This window comes from Sinohyriopsis cumingii, chromosome 5 (genome assembly GCF_028554795.1).
Source record: "Sinohyriopsis cumingii isolate HCF-2022 chromosome 5, ASM2855479v2, whole genome shotgun sequence".
NCBI lineage: Eukaryota > Metazoa > Mollusca > Bivalvia > Unionida > Unionidae > Sinohyriopsis > Sinohyriopsis cumingii.
The window spans coordinates 42,826,345-42,854,281 of NC_142965.1; the positions used below are offsets into that span (position 1 = coordinate 42,826,345).

General features: G+C 34.6%; 1 protein-coding gene across 1 annotated transcript; it reads left to right on the forward strand.

The window, feature by feature from the left end:
• The first annotated feature begins 605 nt into the window (after positions 1-605).
• Positions 606-27,349, forward strand: LOC149799035 (wee1-like protein kinase 1-A). The gene is made up of 10 exons (XM_089957992.1): positions 606-1,325; positions 5,979-6,036; positions 10,436-10,605; positions 11,717-11,838; positions 12,322-12,468; positions 14,356-14,463; positions 15,532-15,677; positions 17,213-17,320; positions 19,570-19,715; positions 21,847-27,349. Exons 1-10 carry the CDS (start codon positions 697-699, stop codon positions 21,977-21,979), a joined length of 1,767 nt encoding a protein of 588 aa, XP_089814118.1. The 5' UTR covers positions 606-696; the 3' UTR covers positions 21,980-27,349.
• Positions 27,350-27,937: the final 588 nt, after the last annotated feature.

Sequence of the window (27,937 nt, forward strand, 5' to 3'; positions counted from 1 at the left end):
GAAGTTAAGAATATCAAATTCTAAACAAAGATTTGCAACATTCTCTCCATTAAACTTTATTGAATCATCCTTGGTTAAAAATAAAACGTCGAGTATTCCCTTGTCGCTATGCTGGTATTAACATGGTTGCTTCATACAGAAACACGTACGCACACACTTGAAAATAAGGTTGTATACACAGCAATAATTCGATAGATAAATATAAAACAATATTCAGTTTTATTACACTGGGGACATGAAAACATCAGACTTATTCAAACCGTCAACAGTGAAAATAATGTTAACAATCATTATGGTGATGGTGCTGATCAGGATTATGATTTAAATATAACTTAAGCAGTGTTATGTTTATAACACTTTTAAATAACTTTAGATTGTCCATGCTCTCTAAATCTCAGTGGATGACTCGGACATTCTTTTCACAAAATACCTTCTCTAGCGTAAACAATGAGTGTCAATGTTATGACGTAAGATGCCAGGTCATTCTGATTCGCCCGTTACCGGCCAAGTAGTCCAATGATGCGGAACCACAAATGCTAGCTCCGTGTGCAATCGATTTTGATTGGTGGAAAATACCACGTGATTAACGGACCCGCGAAATCTTAAAGGCGTGTGCACGTCCTATACAGCTCAATTATGCAAGGGAACTACATTGCTTGTTATTGACAAAATTTCAATGTTTGAATTCATCGAATTATGACCAACATGTCGGTTATTCGATCAAGAAACAGAGGAGCTAAAAGATCGCATTTTAGAGGAAGAGAAGATAAATTAGTCAGGACCTTAATTTATCACGATTCCGATGGAGAAGGTAGCGGCCATGAGCTTCATGAGACGGAAAACATGGATGGCTCAAGCCCGATCTGGACACAAGATAGTGAGAGTGTATCAAAATATGCTATCGATCAGTCAACAGAATTTCTTGGGATAGATTTACAAAAGTATTCTCCAGTTTCTTGTACAAAGACTGCTCGACGAGTAACACGGGCAAAAAAACTATCGCCAATTCCATTTTCACTCGACGAAATTGAAGACTTTAAATTTGAGGTAGGTGGCCGAGTCGTAAGCCATTCAAGTCCACCTGTATCACCTCCCCATAGAAAGCTTCGTGCGCTAAGACTTTTCGATACACCTCACACGCCCAAATCTCTGCTAGAAAAAGCAAGAAGGAGGAGGCCAACTGGGGAAAGGAAACGAAATATATCTGAACGAGTTGGTCCCCCGACTAACGTGAATCCTTTCACTCCCATGGCTTCATCAGATCAACATAACGATTCTGGATATTGCAGTGCCGGCAACAAAAGAAACAGAGCAGACTTGGAAAGGTATATACTGATACATTTTTTTAAAAATATATATAAAATAATTATGTTGTGCCCCAAAAATTGCATGCACGACAAAAAAAAAGTTTGATTTACATTTAACAGCAGAGTGTATAATTTAAAATGTCAGGTTAATATTATTTCAATAAATATAAATCGGTAAATTGCTAGTGCCCGATTTTGTTACACGTGAAAGCAAGAGAAACATCCCAAGCATTAAGATCATTTTATAGTAAATACAATGGTCATAATAGAGGGGAAGTTCTACATGGAAGACCTGACGCTGATATTTGTTTTGGGTGTCAGGGTCATGCTGCCTAATAGCGCTGTATAGTGTTTTTATGTCGACTAACATCATAACGAAAGTCAAATTTTCAGCAATATCTCACACAACTGGCATCTAAAATAATGGCGCTTTTCTACAAAGCAAAGTAATAATGCTTTAGTCAGACTTTGTTTTTTCTGTAATAAAGTCAAATTCTCACAAAAGAAATGGACCTGTTTTCAAGTTTCGCTGGCCTACATTTCATTCGACTGGAAGGTGATGAAAGCCAGGAATGCCTAAATTGGGTTAAGTTGAAATATTATTCTTTAACGAAATGAACAAAAAACGGAACATGAAAATGCGTCCATTTGCTAGTGTCATATTTTCATTCCGCAAGGATAAAGACAGCACAGTAAGTATATTAATTATACATAAATTAGTGGAAGAGTGTTGATATATGCTGCCAAATGTGTGAGATATTCCTGAAACTTTGACTACTCATTCCGATGTCAACGGCATAGGAACAGGCTATACAAGGTCGATATTTGGATAGTAAGACATAGCACCTAAACAAAATCAAAATGTGCTATGTCTTGCATGTAGGACTAAATAGAGGGGAAGATTAATCAGAGAAATGTTGCTCTTTATTCGGCACATTTGTTTCTTCAACAACCACAGTAAAGTTTGTTTTTGACAATAATGGTCTAAAGATAGTTTTGACAATAATGGTCTAAAGATAGTTTTGACAGTAATGGTCTAAAGATAGTTTTGACTGTAATGGTCTATAAAGATAGACCTGTTAGTCGTGTACCAGTCAGCAGAGAATGTATTTAGTCTTACATGTAAGACCTTGATGTTGTGGGCATCAATGTCTTGCAGCCTAACTAATGACACAAGCGTGTTTTGATGTTGACAAACATCGATATGAAAGTAAAATTTTCAGGTATGTTTCACACAACTGACAACTAAAATAACGACGCTTTTCTACAAAGCAAAGTAAAAATGCTTTAGTCAGACTTTACTTACTCTGATGCCTTCTGTAATAAATTCAAATTCTCTCAAAAGAAATGGACCTGATTTCAAGTTTCTTTAGCTGGATAGCGGAGAATGCTGAAATCTGGTTAAGTTGAAATATTATTATTTAACGAAACAAATACAATATATATTATGTCTATTGGAAATGTAAGCAACGGTTTCTTTCATTCAAGAAACAGATCCCCAACATGAACCTACTTAACATACTTGGGTATACCTCGACTAACGTCGCATTGCAACAAATTCAAATGTATGTCAACGGAACAGGAAAAGGCATCCATTTGCTAGTGTCATATTTTCATTCCGCCAGAACTTTGATTACTCATTCTGATGTCAACAACATTGGAACATGCTAGAAAATGCCATTATTTGGATAGTAGGACATAGCACCTAAACAAAATCAACATGTGCTATGTCTTACATATAGGACTAACTATTCAAATAATGGCATTGTATAGCGTGTTCTGATGTCGTTGACGTCGGAATGAGTAATCAAAGTTTCAGGTACATCTCACACACTTGGCAGCCTATATCGACACTATGATACCAGCAAATGGACGCATTTTCACGTTTTGTTGACATACATTCGAATTTGTTCCATTGCGACGGTAGTCGATGTATGCTGAAGTTCAAGTAGGCTCATGTTAGGGACAGTTTTCCCCCCACTATGAAATAAGTTCCCTTTTTGCCATAAAAATATATTACCCTACCACTTGACAGTGCACAAAAGCTCTTTAGACTTTTTGAATGTTTTGATTACATAACATTTTATTTGTAAGGTAGTTCATTGCCATCAGAAAGTTTCATCATCCTTGCTAGAACCAATGAAGCACCCAATGGGCCACGATTTTTCAAGTTTTGAATAAATACTGGATTTGGATTTAGTGATGTAGACATATAAAACAGACCTGTACCTGATCAATTTTACAGCTATAAAGATCAACTTTTACTCTAGATTATAGACCAGAAAGAGGGTAAAATGGTTACAATTGATCTTGGACTTGAGATGTACTCAACTGCTATAAATATAATGGGCAGGCATATGCTAGAAGTTGTAATGTTGTGTTCTGTTTATAGCATAACGTACATGAATAGCATATATAAAAAAACATACATGTCATCGATTCTGGTCATTCTGAATATGCTGCTAAACATATTAGATTTTTATGTCTTGCAGTTGAAAAAAATACTGATTTCAAAATTGAAAAGCTTTTCACTAAACATACTTGTTTTCCTTTTTATTTCTTTTCTTGACTCACATTCTTGAGAACATGAGCAGAACTGTTGCCATATTTGTTTCCTTTGTTTCATTGAGAGCCTTGCCAATCATTTGTAACATTGCAACCATCCATTAAGTATATATCATTGTAGCATTGCATTAAGAATGTCAGATGATAAAAACATCTTCACAACCAAATATGGCCAAGTGTAGTCTGATAAATAAACGCCACAAATCTGTGTTGATACTAATGGACGATGTTGTGGGTTTGATGTCACCTGTTCATTAAAATAAGCAATTCTGCTGCATGCAAATCATTTCGAAACAAACTCGGGTACACTTTAAACACATACTGGTGATTGGTAACAGCCATATCAAGTGTGAATTTCAGAATGGCCACAGGACTGATGGTAGTGCTATTCCAGGTGGATTTACAAGTCACCAAACATGATTGCTCAAGAAATATAATCTACATAACCCTACAGTAGGCTGTAGCTGCACATCCATGAGATACTGCTAAGTGTATAAAATATATATCGGTGTGTTTAGCCTCATTAGGGTGCAGATAATTGAAGTTTTTAATGAATAGGTGAAGGGCTGATTTATTGGCCTAGGCCAAGTGTACAGCCAAGATGAAAATCAAACAGAAATACTTTGAGGTATATGTATTGACTTACCCAGATGTAATCAGTAAATTGCACTGGGTGAAATCACATTCTTTCTACCAAATTTGCTGGATAGACATTATCATAAACTATGTAGACCTCACTGACATCGAGACATGATTCGGCTAAGAAGCACATTACAATGGCAAATGCTGTGGAATTTTGGGGAAAAACGAGTTCATATTATACATTTCCTGCACATTACAGTGTCATAAATGCTGATGTATTTTTTGCAGAATTTATTATGGAACAATACATGGACTTCAAGTAGCTGTGGCAGATGATGCCAGAAAACTCTTATGAAAAATGATTCTGTATTCTTAGATTGCCAAAAAGTATGGATTGGCTAGAACCAAAATGGTCAGCATCATCCATACTGGAAAACCTAAGGGATAGATATTAGATTGTATAAGGAATAGACCATACAGTATAATACTTGTACGGATTGTATTATTGTCAAGTAAATTGTCGACATATTTGCATGCGGTTAGTAGATAAGTGGTTATATACTTTCATGAATTTTGCTAAATTATTTCATTTTGCTACAGCTGTTTTTTAATTAATGTAATTTGATTAGATGTAAAAAAAAAATGAATCATTTGAAATAATTACAGGTACCCATATTTTGTGGATGGTATAAAAGCATACAAACATCTTACTTATCCCAGTCCTTGATTTTATTCTGCCACTTTATTTTCTAGTTGTCACAGCTGATTCACTGTATTGCTTTATACTTCAATTCCTATCGTCTCTATAAGTGGTAGGCAAACAATCTATTTATCTTCTCAAAACAAAAATCAAAGTTGACATTGATATACTTAACTCACAAACCAATTACTTATGAGAACAATATTGATTGACTAGTGGGTCGCAGGTGCATAGGAATTGTTATTCAAACATCAAGACTACTGATTATACTGTTTTTGTGGTCAAATCAAAACTTCCAGTGTATAAACTAAGGCATTAGTAAGGATGCACATTCAATAATTTCATGCTAAATATTTGCTTCACATGTCAAAACCCAAGAGAATGGGTCATATGGAGATGTGAAAAGGGTCCTTTTGCATTGTTACATATGTCCAGTACACATGCTTTAAACTTGACCAGCACTAATTTACTGATCCAACAGATTTATTATGAGTATGTGGTTCTGGTTGCCCTAATTTTTCCTGCTGACCAAAACATTTTTTTGGAAAAAAATGTGGAGGAAAATGTTTTCTCTCCAGAGCAGACATGGTGAAACCCCTCTAAACCAAAAACCCTTGGGATCCTTTGTGTTTTTGGTTGAGAAGTTATCATTTTGCTAAGGCTTTTGCAGATGTGCAGAAAAATGTCTTTTGGAGCACTTAGGTGACGAGTGACATAATGCAGTTAGGAAACATCTGTGAAACGGTGCAGAAAATTTATAAAGCTATTTTATTTTTAATGTATACATCTCTGATGTTAATTTTCTCATTTTTTTTTTCTTTCAGAAGTCTTTTGGACGATTCTGCTGAAGATGAGATTGATGTAGACATGCCTGTTCAAAAGGTAAAAATGGCGTAATTTCTTCTTCTTGCCGGAGGTTGATCTTGCATTTTACTTATGAAAAAGTAATTTGAAATAAATGTAATGGATGGTTTTATCAGTTATGGTTGACCATAAAACTTTCAGCAAGAGGTGTATAAAAGTTGACAGCTTGTCAGTTTTACATGATACTGAATCTGTTAAAATGCAGCTGACCCAATTGGATGAGTATCTTGAAAAAGTGATGACCCTAGCCAGTGTACTGAAACAAGAATTTGAACAAAAATACCTTTTGCCTAATTTTCAAATAAAAAATTGGTGTTTGAATGTCATTTATGTGAATGTGTCCACATTTCACACTCCCTGTAAGCAAAGATTTGAGAGCAAACAATTCAGTGCTTTGTGGGCAGGTGTAAAATTGCCTGCTTGTTTTTGATAAAGAGCACTGCAGTCTCTGAAAATCGGACATCAGATCCTGCCTTCGTGAAACTTTTCAAACGTGTAGTGCTTGACCAGGTTTCTGATCAGTCATCATACGCAGTGAAAGTACTGCATAAAGCCTATCTTTATATCAAAACTATTGAACTATGGTTGTTGCTGCTGTTGTAGGGTTTAACAACATTTTTCAGCACATGATAGGCTACACGTGGTGGCCAATATTAATGGTGGAGGAAGAACTCTGGAAATAACCACTGTCCTATGGTTGCAAAAATTTAAAGATTTAGAATCGCAGATCTTATAATGAGAACATTCTTCATTGTGATATGTGAAAGTGGGTTCAGGGCTTGACAGCTACATATTTCGCCGATGTAGGCAATAGTTTTCAGAATACGCCTTGTTGATTGTCACTAATTGTGCTTTAAGCCATCATGACTTGCTTGGGAATGAAAGGGTCAGTATTTCAGCAAACAAAATCCATTTGTTGGAAGGTTGCATAGTTTGGTAATCAAATAGCATGGAAAACAAAGCTATGTTAGGCAGTGGTAACAATACAGATTTTGGTTGATATTATTGTTTTGTCTTCCGATTCAGTTTGTATTTTGAAGATGGTAAAGATTCAGTGATGTTATGACAGCAAATATGGAATTGAATGTATGGGGTGATTATTCAGATTGTAAGCAATACAAAGAACTTTTAGTAGGTAATCACACATTTTGTGAACTGAGTAAACCAGCATAAGTTTCAAAATCATTAGTGCAAAGATGTCAGATCAGCTCCCTCTTGCAATTTTAGTAAAGTGTGATAAGTTTGATCACTGACGAAAATGCGCAATTTTGTCTTAAATTGTGGAAAGACTAATACATTATTAATATTTATCCCCATGCATGCCCCATGCCCTTGTACAACTATTCTGCTTGTCATACATATATCAAACACCTTTATGTACAAAGAGAAGCATGTGACCTTTGAATAGGGAACAGTGCACACTTGACTCTAAAATATATGCCTTGTATAGGCTACATCTGATTCTGCCTGTGGTAGAACGAAAGTACAGTTCTTGAGGCTGTTTATTTCACATACCATTTTAAAGTTGAAAACTACATCTTGTGAAAACTTGTAATTATTTTGTAAAAATTTAAAAAGAATAAAAAAATGACACCATATTTTTACATGTTATGTCCACAAATTACAGACCAGTGATAGTTGGTTTGCTAGGAAACTGAAATGGTGTAAGGCTGAGTAATTGAATAATAGTTCACAACAAGCTGTTAATAAATTATCTTATTGTAATTAAGAGAGATTAGGCCAAATGCAGGAATTTGTTTTAGGCGTTTTAAGTAATAAAGCAATCAAGTGATATCAGTTCTGTGATACAAAAATTGGCTGTCTTTTGCCGATAAAAAAAGAATCATTGATCAATAAAACGTTGTGGCATAAACAGTGTTGTGTTAAGCAGTGCCTATAATGCAAGATATTAAAATGCTAATCACTACTGCTTTTCCAAGTAAGGAAGACCGTGACTGAGCAGTTCGAGAATGGCTGCAAACATGCCAACCATTAAGCTTTTGGTGTAATCATTATGCTGTTTTTCCACTAAATTATGCCTTATGCATAAATTTATTTTCTTTATATTCCCCTCCTAAAACAAATTCATGATTTGTTTTCTCATTTTTATTAACATCCCATTAATCCCACAGACCATATTCTAGAAGAGACTGCTTCTTTGTAACTACGACGTAAGAGCCATGGATGGTCCTGTCACCAAAAGAATCGTCAATCTCAATATTTTGTTGACAATTTTCAAAAAAGTCACCAGAACAAGTGAATATTTTTTACAGTCTATTAATGTAATAGGCAGTGAAAATTTAAAAAGATGGGATAGTTATTACTTTATTGACAACAAGTAATACAGCCATAATATTACAAGTAAATCATTACGTGACTGTGTTTTGCACTACTTCCATGGTCTTTGCATTGTGCATCACCGTTAGTGCAGTGGTCTAACTGTTGTCACCTGAAATAAATGCATTATCAGATGTAAAATATCTACTTTCCTACAGTCTCTCTTCTTTTAATAGAAACATCAGGTATTAAGCCAATCTGTATTATGTATATTATTTTCCAAATAAGTTTTTTAAGGAACTGCACTGTAAGATAAGTAATATAATGCGACCGTCGATTTCATGCATTCAGGAATTAAGTGACCCCTGCCTTTGTAAATGACCCCTACCTTTATGGCTAGCTTCACAAAGTACATCTCTGTCAACCAGGAGTTCAGAAATTTATTTTGCCAAGCTTTGCGTGCAGTGAATTGTTCCCTAAATCCGTAGAATGATCACTGATTGCTGTAGATTTTTTCTCATAGGAAAACTTGGATCTCCATTCCACCAATGAACAAATTACAAATTAAACAGTCAAAAATGTTGTCGCAAAAAAATCTCCAGATGGTATATTTTGTTGCCAATAAGGTTAAACAAAATTTACAATTTGCGACATGGCGAAGCCCAGGATGATCCATGAGAGTATGCTTGTTCATAGCCTTTCACGCACTTTCCTTAACATTTTTATGTTCTTTTTATAGCAGCTGCCCTATTTCCAAGAATTGTGCTGGTTTCTACTTTCAGACTTTTGACCTCGGTTTCTATTTATAGCAGCTGTATTTCTTAGGAAAGAACAGACTGGTTTTCTAACTTAATCTTTGCTCGCAGATTTTTTGTTATAATTCATATCTGGTACAGAACCAGTCTGTAGGTATTTGGCGCTAAAAGTCAAGTCATATTTATTCTAGTCAATGTGCATGTTAGAGCAAAAATGTTTTTCAAATAATTTCACAGATGGATTAGGAAAAGAAGAAAAACTGATTCAGAGATGAATACATGAATTGTGCAATACAGCATTCCATTCTAGGGCAGCTTCACACACATTGCAGGCTGTGTGCAAAAGGATTTGTATATTGGTCATGGTGGTAAAACAAAGAAACCTTCAGTTAGCTCATTTTACTAACTCTATTACTAAGGTAACTTATTTTTTTACAGCATTGCTTAATTGTGAACGTGAATTTTAGAAATGCCAATGTGTTATTTACCAAGTTCATTATAGAACACTGACTATCCCTAGCAATAGAAGAATACACTGGACCATTGTTCCAACAGATGCTTCCTTATTCCAAAATTGCAGAAAATATGCATGTGCAAAAACAAAATCATCTAATATTGTTAGGTGATTAGCAGAAGATAATTCACTTAAAATTGCAGAAGCCATGAAAATTGGTCTTTTTAGTATTGCAACAGACAGGAGCAGTGATTATGATGACCAAAAGATGTACCCAGTCTGTGTAAGAGACTTTGACAACAAAAATGGCAAAGTCAGAGTGCTCTTCTTTCATTATCGGAATAGACAATAGATTCCATTGGAGAAAACATTTTTTTATTTGCTTGATAATGCTTTGAACAAACATAAGTTGACAGACCTGTGTGGACTATGTTTGTGGACCCCATTGTGGGAGAGGTGTATCAAGTTGGCATTCTACCTGATGATGTACTTTATGTGGACAGTTGATTCCATATTTTGACAAAGGTCTCCATTTTTGTACATATCATGTATGCTGATGTTGGGACCTGGTTGAAAACATTGCTTTACCTGAAATGATTTGAGATCAGAAAAAAACACAATATAATTTTGTTTAATAGTCAAGGTACAGCACTTTCAACATTGTGTGACTATTATTAGTGAAAGACTGGACTCTTTTGGGTATGTGGAATAAAATGCAGTTCCAAAAGAGTGAGTAAAATAATTTTTATATAATGTTTTGTCAAATTATATTGAGATGTAATGTCAGACTTGTAGTTTTATCTAGGTAGTACTTGAAAAATAAAAATTGAATTATTGTGAGGCTTTCCAGTCACATCAAATGGAGGGCTATGGAACGATACATATTGGTTTATGATTCTTATTTTTTCATGTAAAACGTTTTTCTTTTCAGAAACTTGCCCTCCATGACATAAATACATCTCGCTATAATGAAGAGTTCCATGAAGTTTGTTGCCTGGGGGTAGGGGAGTTTGGGGGTGTGCACAAGTGTATTCATCGACTTGATGGCTGTACATATGCCATTAAGAAATCGAAGACTCCGGTAGCAGGAAGTGTGTACGAGTAAGTAAAGGATGAATGAATTCATTGAAATCTTGATGTTGTTTCCCTTAAAACCAGTTTCTAGTTGGGTTTTGTAGAGAGAACAAAATGAGGCCATTTTAAAAATGTGGCATCAAGAATATAGCAGTCATTTTTGCATATATTTTTATTTGTTGAAGTACATATACTAGGAACAGAAAATAAGAGGATATACCTATATACTTGTTAGTATTGATTTAATACCTTTGACTTGTCGGAACATTAACTGACCTTTTTCCCTGTTTTTAAACCCCATCATATTCAGATGCTCTAGCTCAAGTAACTGTCAGAATCTCATATTTAATAATAGAAATATCCTCTTTGGCCATCCAGAATAAAACTGGAATACTGGCTTCCTTTTCACTGGCAACTTTTTTCACTGCTCTCTGAAATTTCCTGACCTTGGGATCAGCAATAACAGAAACTGTGTGGTCATTGCTTGCTGCATCTCAGGTCAGTGTACTAGTTCAGAATTGATATTATGTTCAGTCCAAGAATTTTGCCAGCCACAGAAAATCTGATCTCATTGAACTTTCTCCTTTGAGCTGATTCACTGATACTATTCTCGTTTGGTTTAGTCTGATTGTCTTATTATTGCTATCAGTTACATTATTATCTTCAACTGATTTCAACTTCTTTGAAGGCCTTATAAAGAATTGTCCGCAGCTTTGAATTGCCAGACGCTTGCTGTAATTGAAGTCCTACTATTCAAATGAGTCTGAGAAAATAAAAGTGTCTGGTTTACAATATTAGTTCCACGGTCACATCCATTGAAAAGTACTGTCACACATATTTATTTATCAAGAACCAAAGCAACAGTATTTAGAGTCAAACTTGATCATACATGGTACCCAGGGAAGGTAGTTTATAAAAAAATATATGCCAGGGTGCTTTTATTTCACAGTTCACATTAAAATGATAGCAATTTTATATTGCATCTATGGGCGAGTACCCTACTTTAAAAGTGCCTTCCCTGGGTCCCATGTATTTTGTTTAATGGAACAGCACTAATATAGGTGATTTGAAACATGAAGAATACTGGGACTTTGTCATGTGATTAGAGGTGAATTAATCATGTTATCATCTTTTGCAGACGCAATGCTTTGAATGAAGTCTATGCACACGCAGTGCTGGGAAAACACCCCCATGTTGTAAGATACTACTCAGCTTGGGCAGAGGATGACCACATGTACATACAAAATGAGTATTGTAATGGTAAGTTTACAAGCTTGCAGATGAGTCATTTTACTGTACTCTTATTGTTAGGAATAATATATACAAAGTAGTTTAACTTACTAGTTTATTCTTAAAATGATCTATCCAGATCCACCCTATTCATTGCAGTATTATGATGCTCAATTTTACTAATTGAAGGTTCACCCTCTGATTTCCCGATTTAACTAGAGTTTTAATGTTTTCACACATGGTTCTGAAATCTGGTGGAAAGTCTTTATATGGACAAGCTTCATCTGTTCGCAAAATAGTCCGATTTATTTTTAGAAAAGTACATAGTTCCAATCATAGTGTAAACTATCCAATCAAATTCAGTTCATTCTTGTGTACAGTTCTCTTATTTTGCTTACTAGATAACCATTTATGGATGTGATTAAAATTATAGTCATATCCTCCTTTCCATTTGTATGAAAGATATAAAACATTTCAGTTTATTTATACTTGTTACTTTTCTGATTCTTGCAGGTGGCAGCCTAGCCGACTTTGTGGAGGAGAATAGACGAACAGGATGTCTTTTATCAGAGACGGAGATTTCCCAAATCCTGTATCAAGTTGCACAAGGCCTGCGATACATTCACTCCCAGAACTTGGTGCACCTGGATATAAAACCAGGTAGGCAGTCCTTAATGATTTTTAATTGCAGTATTCTTTACTTAAGAACTGGAAAATGTGGGCAGAATTAATTTCTAATCTCTGATTAGCTAGTTGTTTATTGATTTGTAGGTTTTAGGTTTTATCAGATTGATAATAATCAAGCTCGTCTTCAAACATGATTTTTCAGTTTTGAAGCAGAATTCTGCTTTTCTCCTGACTTGAATCCAGTTTTTTACAAACGGTCTGTTCAGTCCTATTCGTTCCATATATTAGTTAGTCCATGACTCTCGTAGAGTATTCTGATTGGTCACAAATTTAAATTCATCCATTGAATCTTTGTATAATGGAAACTGATGGCAATGGAAAGCAGAAGCGTGCTTGCAAAAAATGGCATCAAGAGTTGTTGAGACAGACCATGACATGAGAAGTTTAGATAAAAGTTTAGAAAATGTATATGAATGGCTGGAGCGATAAGTTGACGGAAATTTATTTGTTCAGTTTATAAGAAAACTGAAACGATCGAGGACTGGCATTTTGTGACCTCTGCTCTACGTTAATCATGTTTGGAACAGCACTTACAAAATTAGCTGCATACGGAAAAATTGAAGCTCAGAATGCATCTGGAGAAAGCGCAACTAATTACTATAAGAGAAGTATAATATTTTTGCTGCAGAAATTGAGAAATTATTGTGACTTAATTACAATGTGAACACTGACATGCACATGAAATAACTTAAGCACCAATAGTATTGGAGAAGAACTTCATGTGACAATAAGTATTGTAAAATTGTTCAAGTCAAGTTGAAATTTTTGGAAAGTTTGTTAGTTTTTCAAATGATTATTTTTTTATATATATTATGATCATAAGTTGCACCAGGAGCAGTTGTTTTATGATACATTTTTGTCAGGGGCCCTTGGCCCTCCGGATCAGGGGCGTTGTCCCTCAAGACCCAGTTTTGGGAGGACCCACAAAACCCCAGTTTAATATTTCAGCATTTTTTGTGGAATCTTTTAACTAATGTTTGATTGGTGTGTTCGCTTTATTTCTCTATAAATAAAGGTTGATGTTTGTGGGGGGGGGTTTATTGTCACTTTTCAGCACCTGATGGCCTATATATTGTCCACAACATTTTTTTAAAAGAACTCTTGGGAGGAACTAAGATATGTGTGAGTGATTTGTGAAGGCAAGTGCATACATGCCAACCATTACGTTTTTGGAATAATCAATTCACTTTTTCTTTCACAAAATTATGCCTTAGATGTAAATGTAATCGTAGTATGTGTTTTCAGTATATCACTCTTCAAAGAATTAATAATTTGTTTTCTCATTTTTTAACATTTATAATCTCGGTTGGTACAGTGTGTTTTGAAATGCAGTAAGAGAGACTGTTGTTTTTTAAAGTACTATATATGAAGCAGAAATGATGTTAAAAGTCCAGAGGGGTAAATAAATAATTTTGTACATGCTTATTGAATTTTTTGATGTCATGTGGATTACTCTTTTTCTGCCCGGATTACTCTTTTTGTCCGATTGGATTGCACTTTTTCCTTGTCAGGGGTTGGTATGTGTGCAAGTGCCTTGGAAATATGTGAGCTGGACCCAGCCCCAGAAAATAAAGAAAAGGAAAAATAGAGGAAATTGGAGATCAAATTTAACCTTAAATTTGTGGAAATGAACCAAACGATGGAACTACAGAGAATTTATCTTGTGATGGTTTTGTAGGGGGATTTGTAGACTAAAATAGAGTACATTTTAGTATTAAAAAAAGGAAGAAATCCATTTTGAGGGGATCATTTGCTTTGGCATGATCTGATCACAAGAACTGTACAGTATTTTGTTTGATTTAAGAAATCCAGAAACAGTAATTCTGTAATAATGAATTTACATGTGTCTGTCTTGTTCAGGCAACATTTTCATTCATCGCAACCCAAAGTTCATGCAGTCTCCAGAAAGTGGTCTGGAATCCTGTGAAGAGGAGGAGGAGTTTGAAGAAGCTGTTCTCTACAAGATAGGTATGTTAGATTTATACCGTGCTGAGTGCAATTTCTGCACATTTACCTTAAGTGGTTGATTTTAACTTTATTTTGGATAAGAAGAATTATTGAAATGTAAGTGTGCAAGATTCAATAAAAAACATTGTATTTAGATGCCTTTTGACATTATGATTTAATGAAGTACAATTAATTTTAAATTTTATCCAGTGTAAAAATAGCAATAAATCAATACCCCTTTTGAAATATCTTATTATAGGCAAGCATTTAGTATTTACTCACTGTACTTCAGAAAGAAAAGAAGGAAAGGTGACTTGCATTTTATTGGACACATGTTGTGTTGAACTGAGAGATTGTTCCTGTTGTCATATGATTTTATAAAAAAAATACTCATTGGGCCCCAAAAAATGATTCCATTTGACGTACCGTCTTGTTTCTAATTGCTGACCTTGGCATTTTTCCCCATCCCATGGTTAAACAAAAGTTCCAGAAATTGATTTGTGGATCTAATTGACCTGGTTTTGCCCAGTACTTGAAGGGCTTAGTACATTACTTATTCTAATCATTATAGCATATAATGTGAAATTTTTCAAAAAAAGGAGTCTACTTACCGAACCTAATTTTAAAACCAATACAATAAGAAATAAACATGGGGGTGGGGGGTGGGCCTAATGGGTAGGGGCAACTCTCATTAGTTCTGAGATGGAGAAGTGGACAGTCGAGGTTACTAAAACTGACAAATTTATTTTTATATGTAAGTTGCTTTCCACTCAACAAGTCTTGTTTCTGGGATCAAATTTTCATCAATCTTTATAGGTAGTCTACAGTTTGGCGAAGCATCTACCTTGCGATTCATAAGTACCGAGGTTAGGCTCACAGAAATTAAAATTACCATTTTGGGTCCTTCAAGTACTTTCCTTGCATTTACTTTGGTCAAGTGTAGTCGGGTAGATTTGTGGAATGGTTCACTGAATAGAGGCCACTGGATGTGATTTTGAAAATTGATATTAATTTCACATTTGTGCTGGTTACAGTTGCTCAGAGGATCAGACATTTCTTCTAATGGCAATTTTTTAAATTTAAATTAAGGTGATCTTGGACATGTAACGGCTGTTTCCAATCCATGTGTGGAAGAGGGAGATTGTCGCTACCTGCCTAGTGAAATACTAGCAGAGGACTTCAGCCATCTTCCTAAGGCTGACATCTTCTCCTTGGGATTGACGATCTTTGAAGTGGTAAGAATATTTTTTTTGTACGTGTGTGTAATTCTACTTGAGGTACAATACTGTAAATAGTAATGATAGTTATTATCCCTCTACCAAGTATTCTGTTACTATTCATAATTGGCTGAATGGTATGATGCAGTCGAAAACGAATAGTACAATTAGGTCAACCTTGTGAACAGCAGACTCGTAATCCGAAAAGGGTACTTCACTTCATATGAACAACCAGTTGAACATATTTCGGACTGAGACTTGTATCCTGAGGGATATTGATCTAGTGTCATGGTAGCAGACCAGTGCTGACAGTGCTGCTGGCAACACCATGTCAGATATCAGTTGTCTGCATTGTTGAGAGACTTTTTTAAAAAGCTAATGCATTGTTTATGCAGCAGTAACTGTTGCACTGCTTTTGAAAATTTGAATCTTGCTATCATTAGTTAACATATAAAGCGTTATCAAGATCTTTAACTGTAGCACTTTGATATATTAGTAATGCCTTTGTTACTTTGAACCTTAGCATGTTCGTTGTTAGTTTCTTTGTAATTAATTAAATTATCAGTATACCTGCTGAAAAAATCGTTTTATTTTGGAGCATTCAGTCACTATTTGTATTTGGCTGAAGAGTTATGGGTCTCTATTCCTAAAATACAGAATAGTTATAACCACTATTCTGTACAGCCTTTATAATTATAATTGTACTTTATTGAAGAAACTGCTCACTTCAGATGTTTGAAGAAAAATGTTTTTAATTTGTCAGAATCTTCTGACATTGCATCTCTTATGCTCTGAAGTTTGTAATGTTTTGGTGTCTTACACTGATATAAGCACAATCATTTACAAAAAGATCTCCATAGGCTTCATGTATCTATAGATTCTTTGCAACTTTTTGTATGATCTGAAAAATGTATGTCATTTTAATAATAACATCTAACCACTTTAACTTCGCAAAAATTATAGATTAAAAAAAATGCAGGATTGAAATTGTAAATATTTTTTATCACACCATGCGTGTTAACAGTTATCGACTACATGATGTTCTTACATAAATTTCAAACAGCTTCTGAGTTATTAAACTTCCATATGATAATTGGCAAATCAAATCGATTAACCAAGTGTCAAAAACATGGAACCAGTGTGTGTCCCAAGGTTCCCTACCCCAAAAGAATTTTAGCCCCAGTGTCCTAACAACATAAGAGTCCATTGAGATTGCCATGTTATACACACTGGGCATGTAACTGACAGTAGTCTGGGGGTCCAAACTTGTCAAAGAGAAGACCCTGGTTAATAATTTTGAAAAGCTTTTCAGCACCAATTTTCTTTGGTCACCTTTTTACTTTCCGTTACATTTGAGGTATGGCAGATCCCTTGTGAATCTGCATTCAGTACATCAGAGGTCAAGGTTGCTGGATGTGACATAGCAAAATTGCATGGCATTACATTCCTCTGATGGCTGCTTTTATATGCCCATGTATCATGCTTTGACTTTACCCATCTGTTCACCAATTTGCTTCCATAAAATGACTATTATTGTTCACTATCTTTTACAGGGTGGTGGTTGTGAGCTTCCCAAGAATGGTGACTTGTGGCATGACATCCGAGAGGGTAAACTCCCAGAACTTCCACATTACTCCAAGGAATTTAATTTGATATTGCGAGTGAGTGCAGAACCTTTTATATAATATTGCTTTTTGTGGGATATTTAGGAATCCTCTATTTTTGTCTATCCGTCAGGTCTTTTTGTGGGATATTTAGGTATCCTCTTTGTCCATCTATCAGGTATTTCTGTGGGATGTTTAGGAATCCTCTTGTTTATCCATCTATCAGGTCTTTTTTGGGTGGGATATGCAGGGATCCTCTTGTTTGTCCATCTATTGGGTCTTTTTGTGGGATATTTAGTAACATGTTTGGATTCTAAATATTATACTTCATTCAACCTGAAAGAAATAATAAACAAGTTGCCCATCACTAACGTGTATTTCCAGTCGAGTCTGAGAACAAATGGCAAGACATGATTATTGCAGTTTGTAGGCATTATTGAATTTTAATCAGACTACTAAACAGTTTGGCTACAAAGCAACAAGTATGCTTCTTTTGTTTTTATTATAGACTCGTTTCTGTCAATTGCTTTTGACCAAACCTGCTTAAACAAAATAAAACTATCATGCAGACAGTAATGTCTCTTCTCGATCTAAAAATTACATTTTGGAAAATTTCTAACAAATGATAATTGAATTTATACATCTTCCTTCTTGCAGTTTTAATGGAAAATTGGGATTTTAGTCCATCCATTCTGTGAAAACTTCAAGCTTTGGTTTATAAATGTTGTAAATGTTTGCCTTGCCTGTTGGCAAACTTAAAGATCTTGGTATAATTTTCTGGCATTGAAGAGACATCAGCACCATTAAAGCTATTACATTAACTTCCCTAATTAAATAAAATCGTGAATTGAGATTTAGGGATTCACTCAGGCAGCTATATGCAGGGCAGCCATAGTTAACTTGAGCATTGGCTAAACCAAGTGTTGAGTAGAAGCACCCCTTTTCCATGGGTCATTATCATCATTTCCAAAATTGTACAAGATCCTGTTGAAGATCAGACAATCAACTATACACAACACATTTACAACCTGGAGATAGTGGTTGTCTACGTTTTAAAAATCCATGTCACTTTGTATAAAACCTTTATCTGTACTCATTTTTCTCCAAAAAGTTATACAAGCTGTGTAAAATGATCAAGCTGGATGTGGAGGCATAACAATCTTATTTCATTGGTTTCAGGTGGAAAGGCATCATCTAGATTATAGACCTGCCAACTCTTTACAATTTTGCCATAAGTCTTATGAAAATTACCCTTAAAATAGGGACTTACAGCATACTAGTAAAAACTAGTGACAAGTGATCTTTGTCACAAAATCCAGATAATTGGTTCATCCGTGTTTTTGGATCTGGGTTTCATCTTAGAATTAATGAAATTAGCCAGGGAACCAGACTAACTTAACAGCAGCACTCCAGACGCTTTAAACTGCATCTACTTGTTCATGTGAAGCAACTGCATGAACAACTGTTGATTATAGAGTTTTTAAAGATGGTGTCCAGAAAGCGATGCATGTTTAAGACGAAAGGGGAAATAAGCTTCTAGAAAGTGTTTAATCAACACAGAAGAATAAAAAGGAGTATTCAGATTCTTGCAACTAAACGGTGGAAAGGACACAATTATGCTTATTGGACATCACATGCCAATTTGAGTATGACTTGTGGGAGATATGATTGCCATCGTCATGTGAAATGGAAAAGAATTTCAAAGAATTATGTCAATTTGACAGATGGCAACAAGCCATTGAGCTGCATAGGGTTTGGAACTAGAGTTTGTGCAACTGTACTAGTGGTAAATAAAGTCTACGTGTACTTTACAAACATTTCAGTTGAGCATAATGTTTATCGTTGATGCATCAAACTTTTATTTACGTTTTCCAGCTTTACAGTAGCAAACAGTTATTGATATTTTGTTACACCTTACTGAAAACCAGTCAATCTTACAGAAAAAATCAACTGCCTTACTGAGATGGACTTGTCAGGGTTGGCAGGTCTGAGATTGTGATGTGGAGTCAAGTCATTTAGTGGTGCTATATTGTCACAGGATGAGCAGGCAATACAAATTCCACCATTAGATGAGCTACAACCATCTTGAAACTGCATTCACACAAAAAAAGTAAATGTAAATTGAGATATCGGCACAAGATGATTTTGTGACCATCAATTTTGCAAAAAGTTTACTATGGTGAAACTTTAAGGGTTAAGATAGGAAAGTGAGGTTGATGTGATTGCTGTCCCTTCATGGCTAACATGCAATATTTTTCTGCAAAATCCTGAAGAAAAAAAATTGTAAATCTGTTTTTTGTTTTCAGAGTATGGTACAGAAGAATCCCCAAGATAGGCCTTCTGCTTTGTCACTGCTGCAGTATCCTGTCCTCTGTCCTCAGGGCCGCAAGACCCGGGCTCAACTCCGCAAAGAACTTAATGAAGAGAGGTTTAAAAATCAGCTTCTTTCACAGTAAGTAGCAGACAGATCTTACTTTGGTGTAATAGAAAATGTAAACTTTTTCCTGCCATTTATTCAGGAATATGTGTGGTTGTGGATATGCAATACTGTTAGCTGAGCTGTTGCGAATCTAGGTCTTAAAATTAAGTAACAGAAGTGCAGTTGCAAAGTGAAAATTTAAGAGACAGTATTGTGAATTACATCTTATATAATCTTAAAATTTTCCTCTCTGTCCAAAATATAGATTTGTGAATGAATTCCAATAGTCTTCAATCTCCTGATGCTATCCAGAATGACTTCAAATGAGTTTATGATAATTCCAGAATAATATGTTAATCCAAAGCCAGTGAGCTGTTAGTAATTTGAACGAATAATTCAAATAATTCCTCTTAAATCACAACACAACTGTAAAGGATCCCAGACTGGTCTTAAAATGAATGAAATATTTATTTACCAAGTCCCTATTCATACACATTTTCAGTTAAAGTATATGCGAGTCATTCTGATGGAAAATCCCATTCAGAATGTAAACAAGTCTGCTTCTAGAATATTCTTAGCTGACCAACAACCTATTTATAACCTACAATCCCAAGAGACTAGTGGTTAGAGTGTCCACCTCGGAGGTTGCTGGTAAAAACTCTAGCCGAGTCATACCAAAGACTTGTACAAATGGTACTGGCAGCTGCCTCGCTAGGTGCTCAGCATTAAGAATTTGGTTGGCTTGGTGTCAGGTTAATGTGACTGGATGTGACATGATGCTTCAATGCCAGACATTGCTATTAACTGCCACATTGCAGACATCATAGTGACATGACTAAAAATTTGTTAAAGCTACATTACAAATCTAAGTATTACACACACACAATCACAAGCAAATATTGGCTATGTAAATTATGTTGTATATGTAGAATTTATGTATGATTACAACTATTGCGTACCAAAGTATAGAATTTATGTATGACATCAACTATTGCATACCAATCAAAGTATAGAATTTGATTACAAGTATTGTATAGCAATCAAAGTATGGAATTTATGTACGACTACCATTGCATGTGGGCCTTGAGTGGCCTAAAGTGCTCATTGTTAAGGATAACTGCCATCAAACATCTGTCTGCATTGGTCCAAGTCTCCGGCTCTGCCAGTGTGGGTACATGAGAAAGTTTGCCAATAGCTTCTCATGGGTCAGTGGTTCTTTCTGGGGTTTTCCCCTGGTTCTTCCTCCACCATTTATACTGGCCACCATGTATAGTTTATCTTGTGCTGAGAAATGGCTTTAAACCCTATAACAACAACTGCATACCAGTCAAAGTATAGAATTTTTTTTATGGTTACAACTATTGCATACCGCTCCAGTGGCCTAGTTTAAACCTTGGATGCGGAAGGTTGTGGGTTCGATCCCCGGCCGAGTCATACCAAATGGTATTAACAGCTCTCTAGCTTGGCGCTCAGCATTAGGAGGTTAGTGTTAGGACTGGTCGGCCTGGTGTCAGGATAATGTGACTGGGTGGGACATTATGCTACATGTATGCGGCATGATGCCCCAGTGCTAGACATCACTATAAACTGTCACACTGCAGACATCGTAGCGATATGACTGAATTTTTTTTAAAGCTATGTTAAAAATCCAAATCACACAAACACACACAAAACTATTGCATACCAATCAAAGTATAGAATTTTTGTATGATTACAGCCATTGCACATAAGTGTTGAAATTTATGTATGATCACAACTATTGTGTATCAAAGAATTGTTTTCAGAGATGCTTTCTTTTGGCTGTAAATTGGATTAATTGGTATGATTTTCTGTTACATAATTTGGGTTCTTAAAAGGAAGCGAGAGTTGGAGCCAGTTAATTTGTATTGTCAAACACCTGTTTTGGCAAAAAATGTTGGTGCATATTTGCATTTCCATTTGTCCATCACACTTGTTTTGTCATTGTAAATTTCACAACATTGGCAGCCTTACAACTTCATCCTGAAGGTTGGAGTAAGATTTCAATGTTGTGAACTTGTATGATGTGACCACAGTATATGGGTGCCAAAAAATTAATTGAATTTGCTTGTTACTTATAAATAATACTCTTAGGACATATGAAAATGCATGGTCATTTAATACAAGTCTATTTCTTTCTTTTTAGAAAACTTGAAGAAGCAACCATTTTTTTAACCAGGAGCATAGAAATGAATGGAGCAACAGGCAGAACGACACGTAGCAAGGGGAGATTACTTGGTGCTGGTTTGAAAAGAAGCATTAGTCTTTCAGCATTTTAAAACAAGGAGGCATAATGTGGCTATGTGCAATTCTTCCAAGTCACAATTAATCTGTACATATTGCTGAATGTAAATAGCAGTCCAATTTGCAAGTTGGTGTGATGGCTGAAGGCGTGCGGGTCGTTCCATTGAAACATACATGGAACCCAGGGAAGGCACTTTTAAATTGGGGTACTTGCCCATAGATGTAGTTTAGATATTTCTTATCATTTTAATATGAACTCTGTGAAATCAAAGTATCCCAACATCATTTGTAAAAAAACTGTTATCCCTGGGTAACATGTATGTTTAAATGGAACACCCCAGAGATTGAATGCTTGTGTAGATGAAGGACTTGCAAAGTATATGCATGTAAATAAGAGGTCAGGGCTGCTTTTGCAACTTTGTACTATTTGGAGGAAAATAATGGTGCTCTATTGTTGATAGATAGCAGCTTGAAATATTTCATTTTGTAATCTTGGTGCAAGTTGATCATGCCGCTGAATGTAATTGCAGCTTTTCAGTTCAGAAAAAGAAAAAGAAAGATGAAGTTTGTACAGAATTGGTGAATGTTTTCTTCAGAATCTGGTATTTGTTTTTACTTAACCCTGAGTGTAAAAAACAATATTCAAAACAGAGTTCGAAGTTGGTAAAAAGACTAGTGATGGACAACAAATGTTTTACTGAAGAAAAGTCCGAGTCCTTTGAAATCTTTGCTTTATTGATGCCATTTCAGAAAGGTACTTGATATTTTATATTTAAAAAATTGAAAAATTGCTTTTGAAGGAATCTTGTCAGCAGGCTGGTTCTTATTAGTGAAATCTGTCGCATAGCTGTTTACTGCTACATTTTCACAATAGTTTCTGTGGAATATTTCATATCAATATGGGCTACAGTTTATTATATCTTTATGGCAGTCATTTTCTGCATAGATGCTACAGTGCAGAGTTTATTAATTTATTAGGCTACACTACTTTCAAGTTTCTTTCTGATGATGAATGAGGACAATACATGCAAATCCAGAGTGTTGTGATGATCTGTCCAGAAATAAAACAAAGGAGTGGCATATGTAATCAGTCTGACCTTGCGTTAGACAATTCTTGCAGACTACTATGTAGTTGTGGGGTGTCAGATAACTGGAAGATCAATGATAGTACACATCTCCTTGTGCATCCTTTGTTAGTTTCCTCAAAAGTTAGTGTTAAACCATGTTCTAGTGTTGATAAGGCAAACTGTTGTACACTCTGTCAATTTTGGTATGGTAAACTGTTACAACAGTAAGTGTTGGTAAGCCAGACGATGTTACACCAGATGTTGTAGTTGTTATGGGCATGCTACTGTAATTAAGGATTAGTCTTAAGGATACTGCCAATAGACATTTCACAGCAAAATTTGTACAGATAGAGACATGAAAAAGAGCATTATTTGTATAAAGTGTTTAAATGTATGGTGCAATAAGTTTATTAGACTAGTATTTTGGCACATCTTTTACAATGAATTTGAATTGTATCGACTTGGTAGAAATTCATAATTGACTTTCCATTGTTGCTTTATTCTGGATTAATATGTGACAAGTTGTCAAAGATGAGATGTGCCATTCAGTACTTCAATGGGTATGCATGATTATGTCGTTGGCCCATCACAGTAACCCTGTTTATTTCTGTGGCCTGCAGATTTTAAACAATATTGTTGTCATGTTGGAACCATGTCAAAACATTGTCAAGGGAAAAGGCCTGAAAGGGAGCAAGGACAAATTTATAATTATATTTTATTACCTGAAGGATATGCTTATGCATTTGTGTTCTTGATTCACGTAAGCTGTGAAATTTGTCATTGTCATTTTTTTTCCTTTAGTTAAAAATTAATTTGTCAAAATACGTAATCTATATATTCACTTGTAAGTCTGGTCGAGGTACAAAACAACATAAACCCTTATCTTCTGTCACATAATTGCATTAGCAGGTCAGGGTATGTTTTTGTTCTATTGATTACTCATAAAAGACTTAGATCTGGGTCATTGCAGTTGTGTCCAGCTTACGAATAGGTGTGATGTGGTCCAGTACAAGTATGCAATGTTGCTTTTGCCATTCTCAACTTGCCAGCACATCATAAGCAGTTTCAGAGTTTTTTTTCTTCCTATTTAAATGGAACCATTTATCCTATTTTTTTATATTTTATGTATTGGATGATGTAACACGAGTTAAATGAAAGAGTTTTGCATTGGACATGGTATTTGGTACTGTCTGCATATAGAAAAAGGAGATTTTGTATCATTGTAGTGATGACCATCAATGCTCATTATGTCCAACTTAGATGGCACCACAGGAAAAAAAATGATCCTTGTCATTTGGATTATCATTAATCCTGTAGCTAATTTTGAAGTATTTACCTTATTTGCCCAGGTTCTGATTTTGTTTCATTTTTTTTCCCTTGGTGTAATTTTAGATGTTTCATTTTCCTCCATTCTTTCATTTTAACTGCAAAATTTGAATTTTACTTTCCCGCATTATATTTATGTAGGATTCTTATCATATTTATCATGGCATGTACATATCTTAGAAACGGGGATTACCTTGGAATGTAGCATTTATAGCGGCTCCTTGCTTTCTTGGAGTTTTTTAAATCCAAAAACCTTTTAAAATAAAATGTTGAATTTCTTAGCTTGATTGTTTTAAATACAAAATATTATATGAAACAAGTAACCATGAATTTAAATGCATATACTTTTTATGTTGTACATGAAAGCATAAAAGTAAAAAAAAATGTATAAAAAATGAAAAATCAAGATCAAGACGATTTTCTCAGTTATTGAACATGTAACTTTGAATGTTGATATAATTTAGGAATGATCAAATACTGCTTATTTTTAATACATATGAGAACATGCATTAGATCGTTTTATGAAGCAAGATTATATTTAGGTTGGTCATAGACTAGAAAAAGGTTATTGGTTTGATTCTTGTCTGTCATCTGTCTGATATCCATCCATGCATTAGCACAAGTCTGTTAATTGCTGATCCTTCTGAACACTGGACTGGTTGGTCCTAAATGAAAATGGCGCTCATACCTTCAATATGGCCAACACACATCAGCCATCTTGAAAATCTTGTTGGTTCTCCCCCTGAATGGATGGTCATGTTTACATTTTTGGTTTTCACCAAAAGACTTATAACAGTCATCTTAGTCCTAAATGAAAATGAAGACAGTTTCAGCTGCAGTTAAAGGAAGAAATGGTCTTGTCTTGAATTCCTGGAAATTCTTTAGCACAATTCAACCTTCAGTCTTTCTTAGAAACTCTTTTCTTCATTTGTTTAACCAGACTTACTGGTGGTGCCATTTGTTGGATTCAAGGGAGGTTATTGTGCATGGTCTCCCATTTTTGGTAGAAAGCAGTCATGATCTATTACATTGTATAGTACATTGACTTGTCCTCACTTGAATTTCTTTATAAGGATTTTCTTAGATAAAGTTTAAAAAAAATTAAATAATGATTTCTTCCAGTGGTTCTTTGTCATTAAATTATGATAGAGTATTTGTCTCATTTTCAATTGTATTTATCATTAAATTATGACAATATTTGTAATTAGTTCATAAATAATGTGTCAATTTCTTTCAAGTCCATAGGATACAAAGATATTTATCGAAGTGTTTAGATGTTATACCCATTTTATGTACAAATATTGTATGTTTCTGATGGGCAAGTTTACACTTCATTTTCTTAAAATTATGTGTTTGAGAATTTCATGAGGTGCATTGTGATACGAAAAAATTATTGATGAATCTATTTATGCCAAGAAGCACCAGTATATTGCATCTTAATGTAAAATGTGTTGTGTAAGCTTGTTTTATGCAGTATGTGAAATATGTTCAGCACCTTTTATCATCTTTATTTACTATTGTAGTCGTTTTTACCGTCAATTTTGTATGTCTGATATGTTGTGAACACTATCACGTTCGTTGACTCTATTTACTGTTAAAGTTCTTCAAGATAAACTATAGCATTCTTCTCCAAATCCAAAAATTTGAAATGTTAATAGATTTTGCTTATGTTGTCTAATTTAAGACTTAAGTTAATTTTATTTTTAATTTGCATAAAATTTTCACCCTGAAGTGAACCATTGTGTAATTAAAGCTGCAAAAAAAAGTTGTGCTTGCTTTAAAAAAGATTTTTTTTGGTCCTATTATGGGCACAATGGACTTGAAGGTGATGACATTTTTGTTAACTTGTATAGCAGTCTTTTTATTGCATAGAATCTGTATTTAAAGTAGAATATTCAGAGAATTTACATTCATAAATTGTTCATATTTATGTACGCTGCAGCTTGTAGGAAGGATAATGGGTAAACAAGTAAAACTTTATGTGGGGAACACAATATTTACTTTTTAATCCAGGATTCTTACTTCAAGTTGCTGAACTTGTTTTGTCACTACAATTGTGTTTATACAAGTATCCTGATTGTGATTTTATGTTACATGTACTTGCCTTTCATTTTTTTTAAATGAGGCCTTGTAAGAACATTCTTTTGCTATTTTCAGGAAATTTCTTGCATTTAGATTTTAAAAAAACAAATTCAAAATTTAATAAATTTCTTTTGAAAATATTCATTTAAAAATAAAGTATTTGGATTGAAATCAGCATTACATATAAACAACTATCAAGGGTCATTGCATACTCAGAACTAGCCACAACATCGCTTGAACTGTTGCAAAATTTGATGCTGATTTTTTTGTGTGATGATTAATCACTTAATCACTTCCTTGCAACAGATTGTTTTATTCATTAAATTGGTTGAATTAATCCCATGAATTGCTAAAAGTATATTGGCTTTTCCTTTCCATCTTGCTTGCCATTGGTGAAGATGCTGCATACATTTAGTTTTGAATTCAACTTGAGGGAGTCCTGTTTTCAGAGAAAAGTTAATTGGTTTTGCTGCTCAAGAAGAATTTGTTTGTTGAGTGGATGGTCACTGCTGGTATTGGAAGCCCATTGTTTACCTCCAGTCTCAATTAATAAATTTTGAAATCTGAAGGTATGGGTGAAAACTTTGCCTTTGAAAATAGTCCTTAATTTGAATTTAAAAGTTTTGATACTTCATTTCCTATGTGGTACAGCACTTACCAACATCAGTGGACATAGCAAGATGCCTATAAAAAGCTGAAAATTGTTTTGGGGAAAAATTACAATCATAGAAATGTAACTTTGTCTCTTTTATTTTAAGTCCTTGCAAGGCCTCAGATTAATTATTTCTTTTTCAGACGCGAAGTTCTGATAGAACTGACAAATCGTGTGATAAGTAATGCATGACGAAGCCCAATTGTTGATGAATGAATGAATATGTTATCAAATTTGTATTGTAATTGAAGAATTTGTAATAAAAAACATTGAGAAAATTTCTTTGCCCTTTGTTTTCTAGAACTAACAAATTTAGTTTTATTCATATATATCAGCTTCTTAGAAAATGGAGTTATTTGATTGTTTCAGGAAGGTAAGATAAATTTACATGTGGAAAATAAATTTATGAAAATTGGATGCTTGATGTACAAGGTGTTGATGAAATATAACCTTTGTTATTGGAGATGTAATCACCTAGTGAAGTATACACCCATGTGAATACAGTATGAAAACCAGTCAATGCAAATTATAGTAAAGACAAACGTGGGCAATAACTGTTCAGTTTTGTTGTAGAATGGTGACAGAAGACTTAAACCAAGGTTTTTCTTTCTTCCAATCAAAGTGTTTCAAATGTTTTTGAGCAGAAGCTGTATTTTTTAGTGATGGGATGGAAAGGACAATCGGGCATGACATGGATAAGGGGCACAAAAATGGAAGTTTATTGAGAAACTGTCAAACGTGGAAATTGAACCCTATTTGAAGGAACAGAATATTCCTATCTCCCATGTTATTTTCCTTTAAACTAAATTAAAAAAAGGATATGGATGCCCACACCTATGCAGTTTAATTGAGCCATATTAGTTCAA

What these genes read in the sequence shown, in the direction of transcription:
- LOC149799035 (XM_089957992.1), top strand. Translation starts at nt 697, where the DNA reads ATGACCAACATGTCGGTTATTCGATCAAGAAACAGAGGAGCTAAAAGA. An exon ending in AGCTGTTCTCTACAAGATAG is followed by an intron (nt 14,464 to 15,531) that starts GTATGTTAGATT and finishes ATTTAAATTAAG; the next exon opens with GTGATCTTGGACATGTAACG. An exon ending in GATTGACGATCTTTGAAGTG is followed by an intron (nt 15,678 to 17,212) that starts GTAAGAATATTT and finishes TATCTTTTACAG; the next exon opens with GGTGGTGGTTGTGAGCTTCC.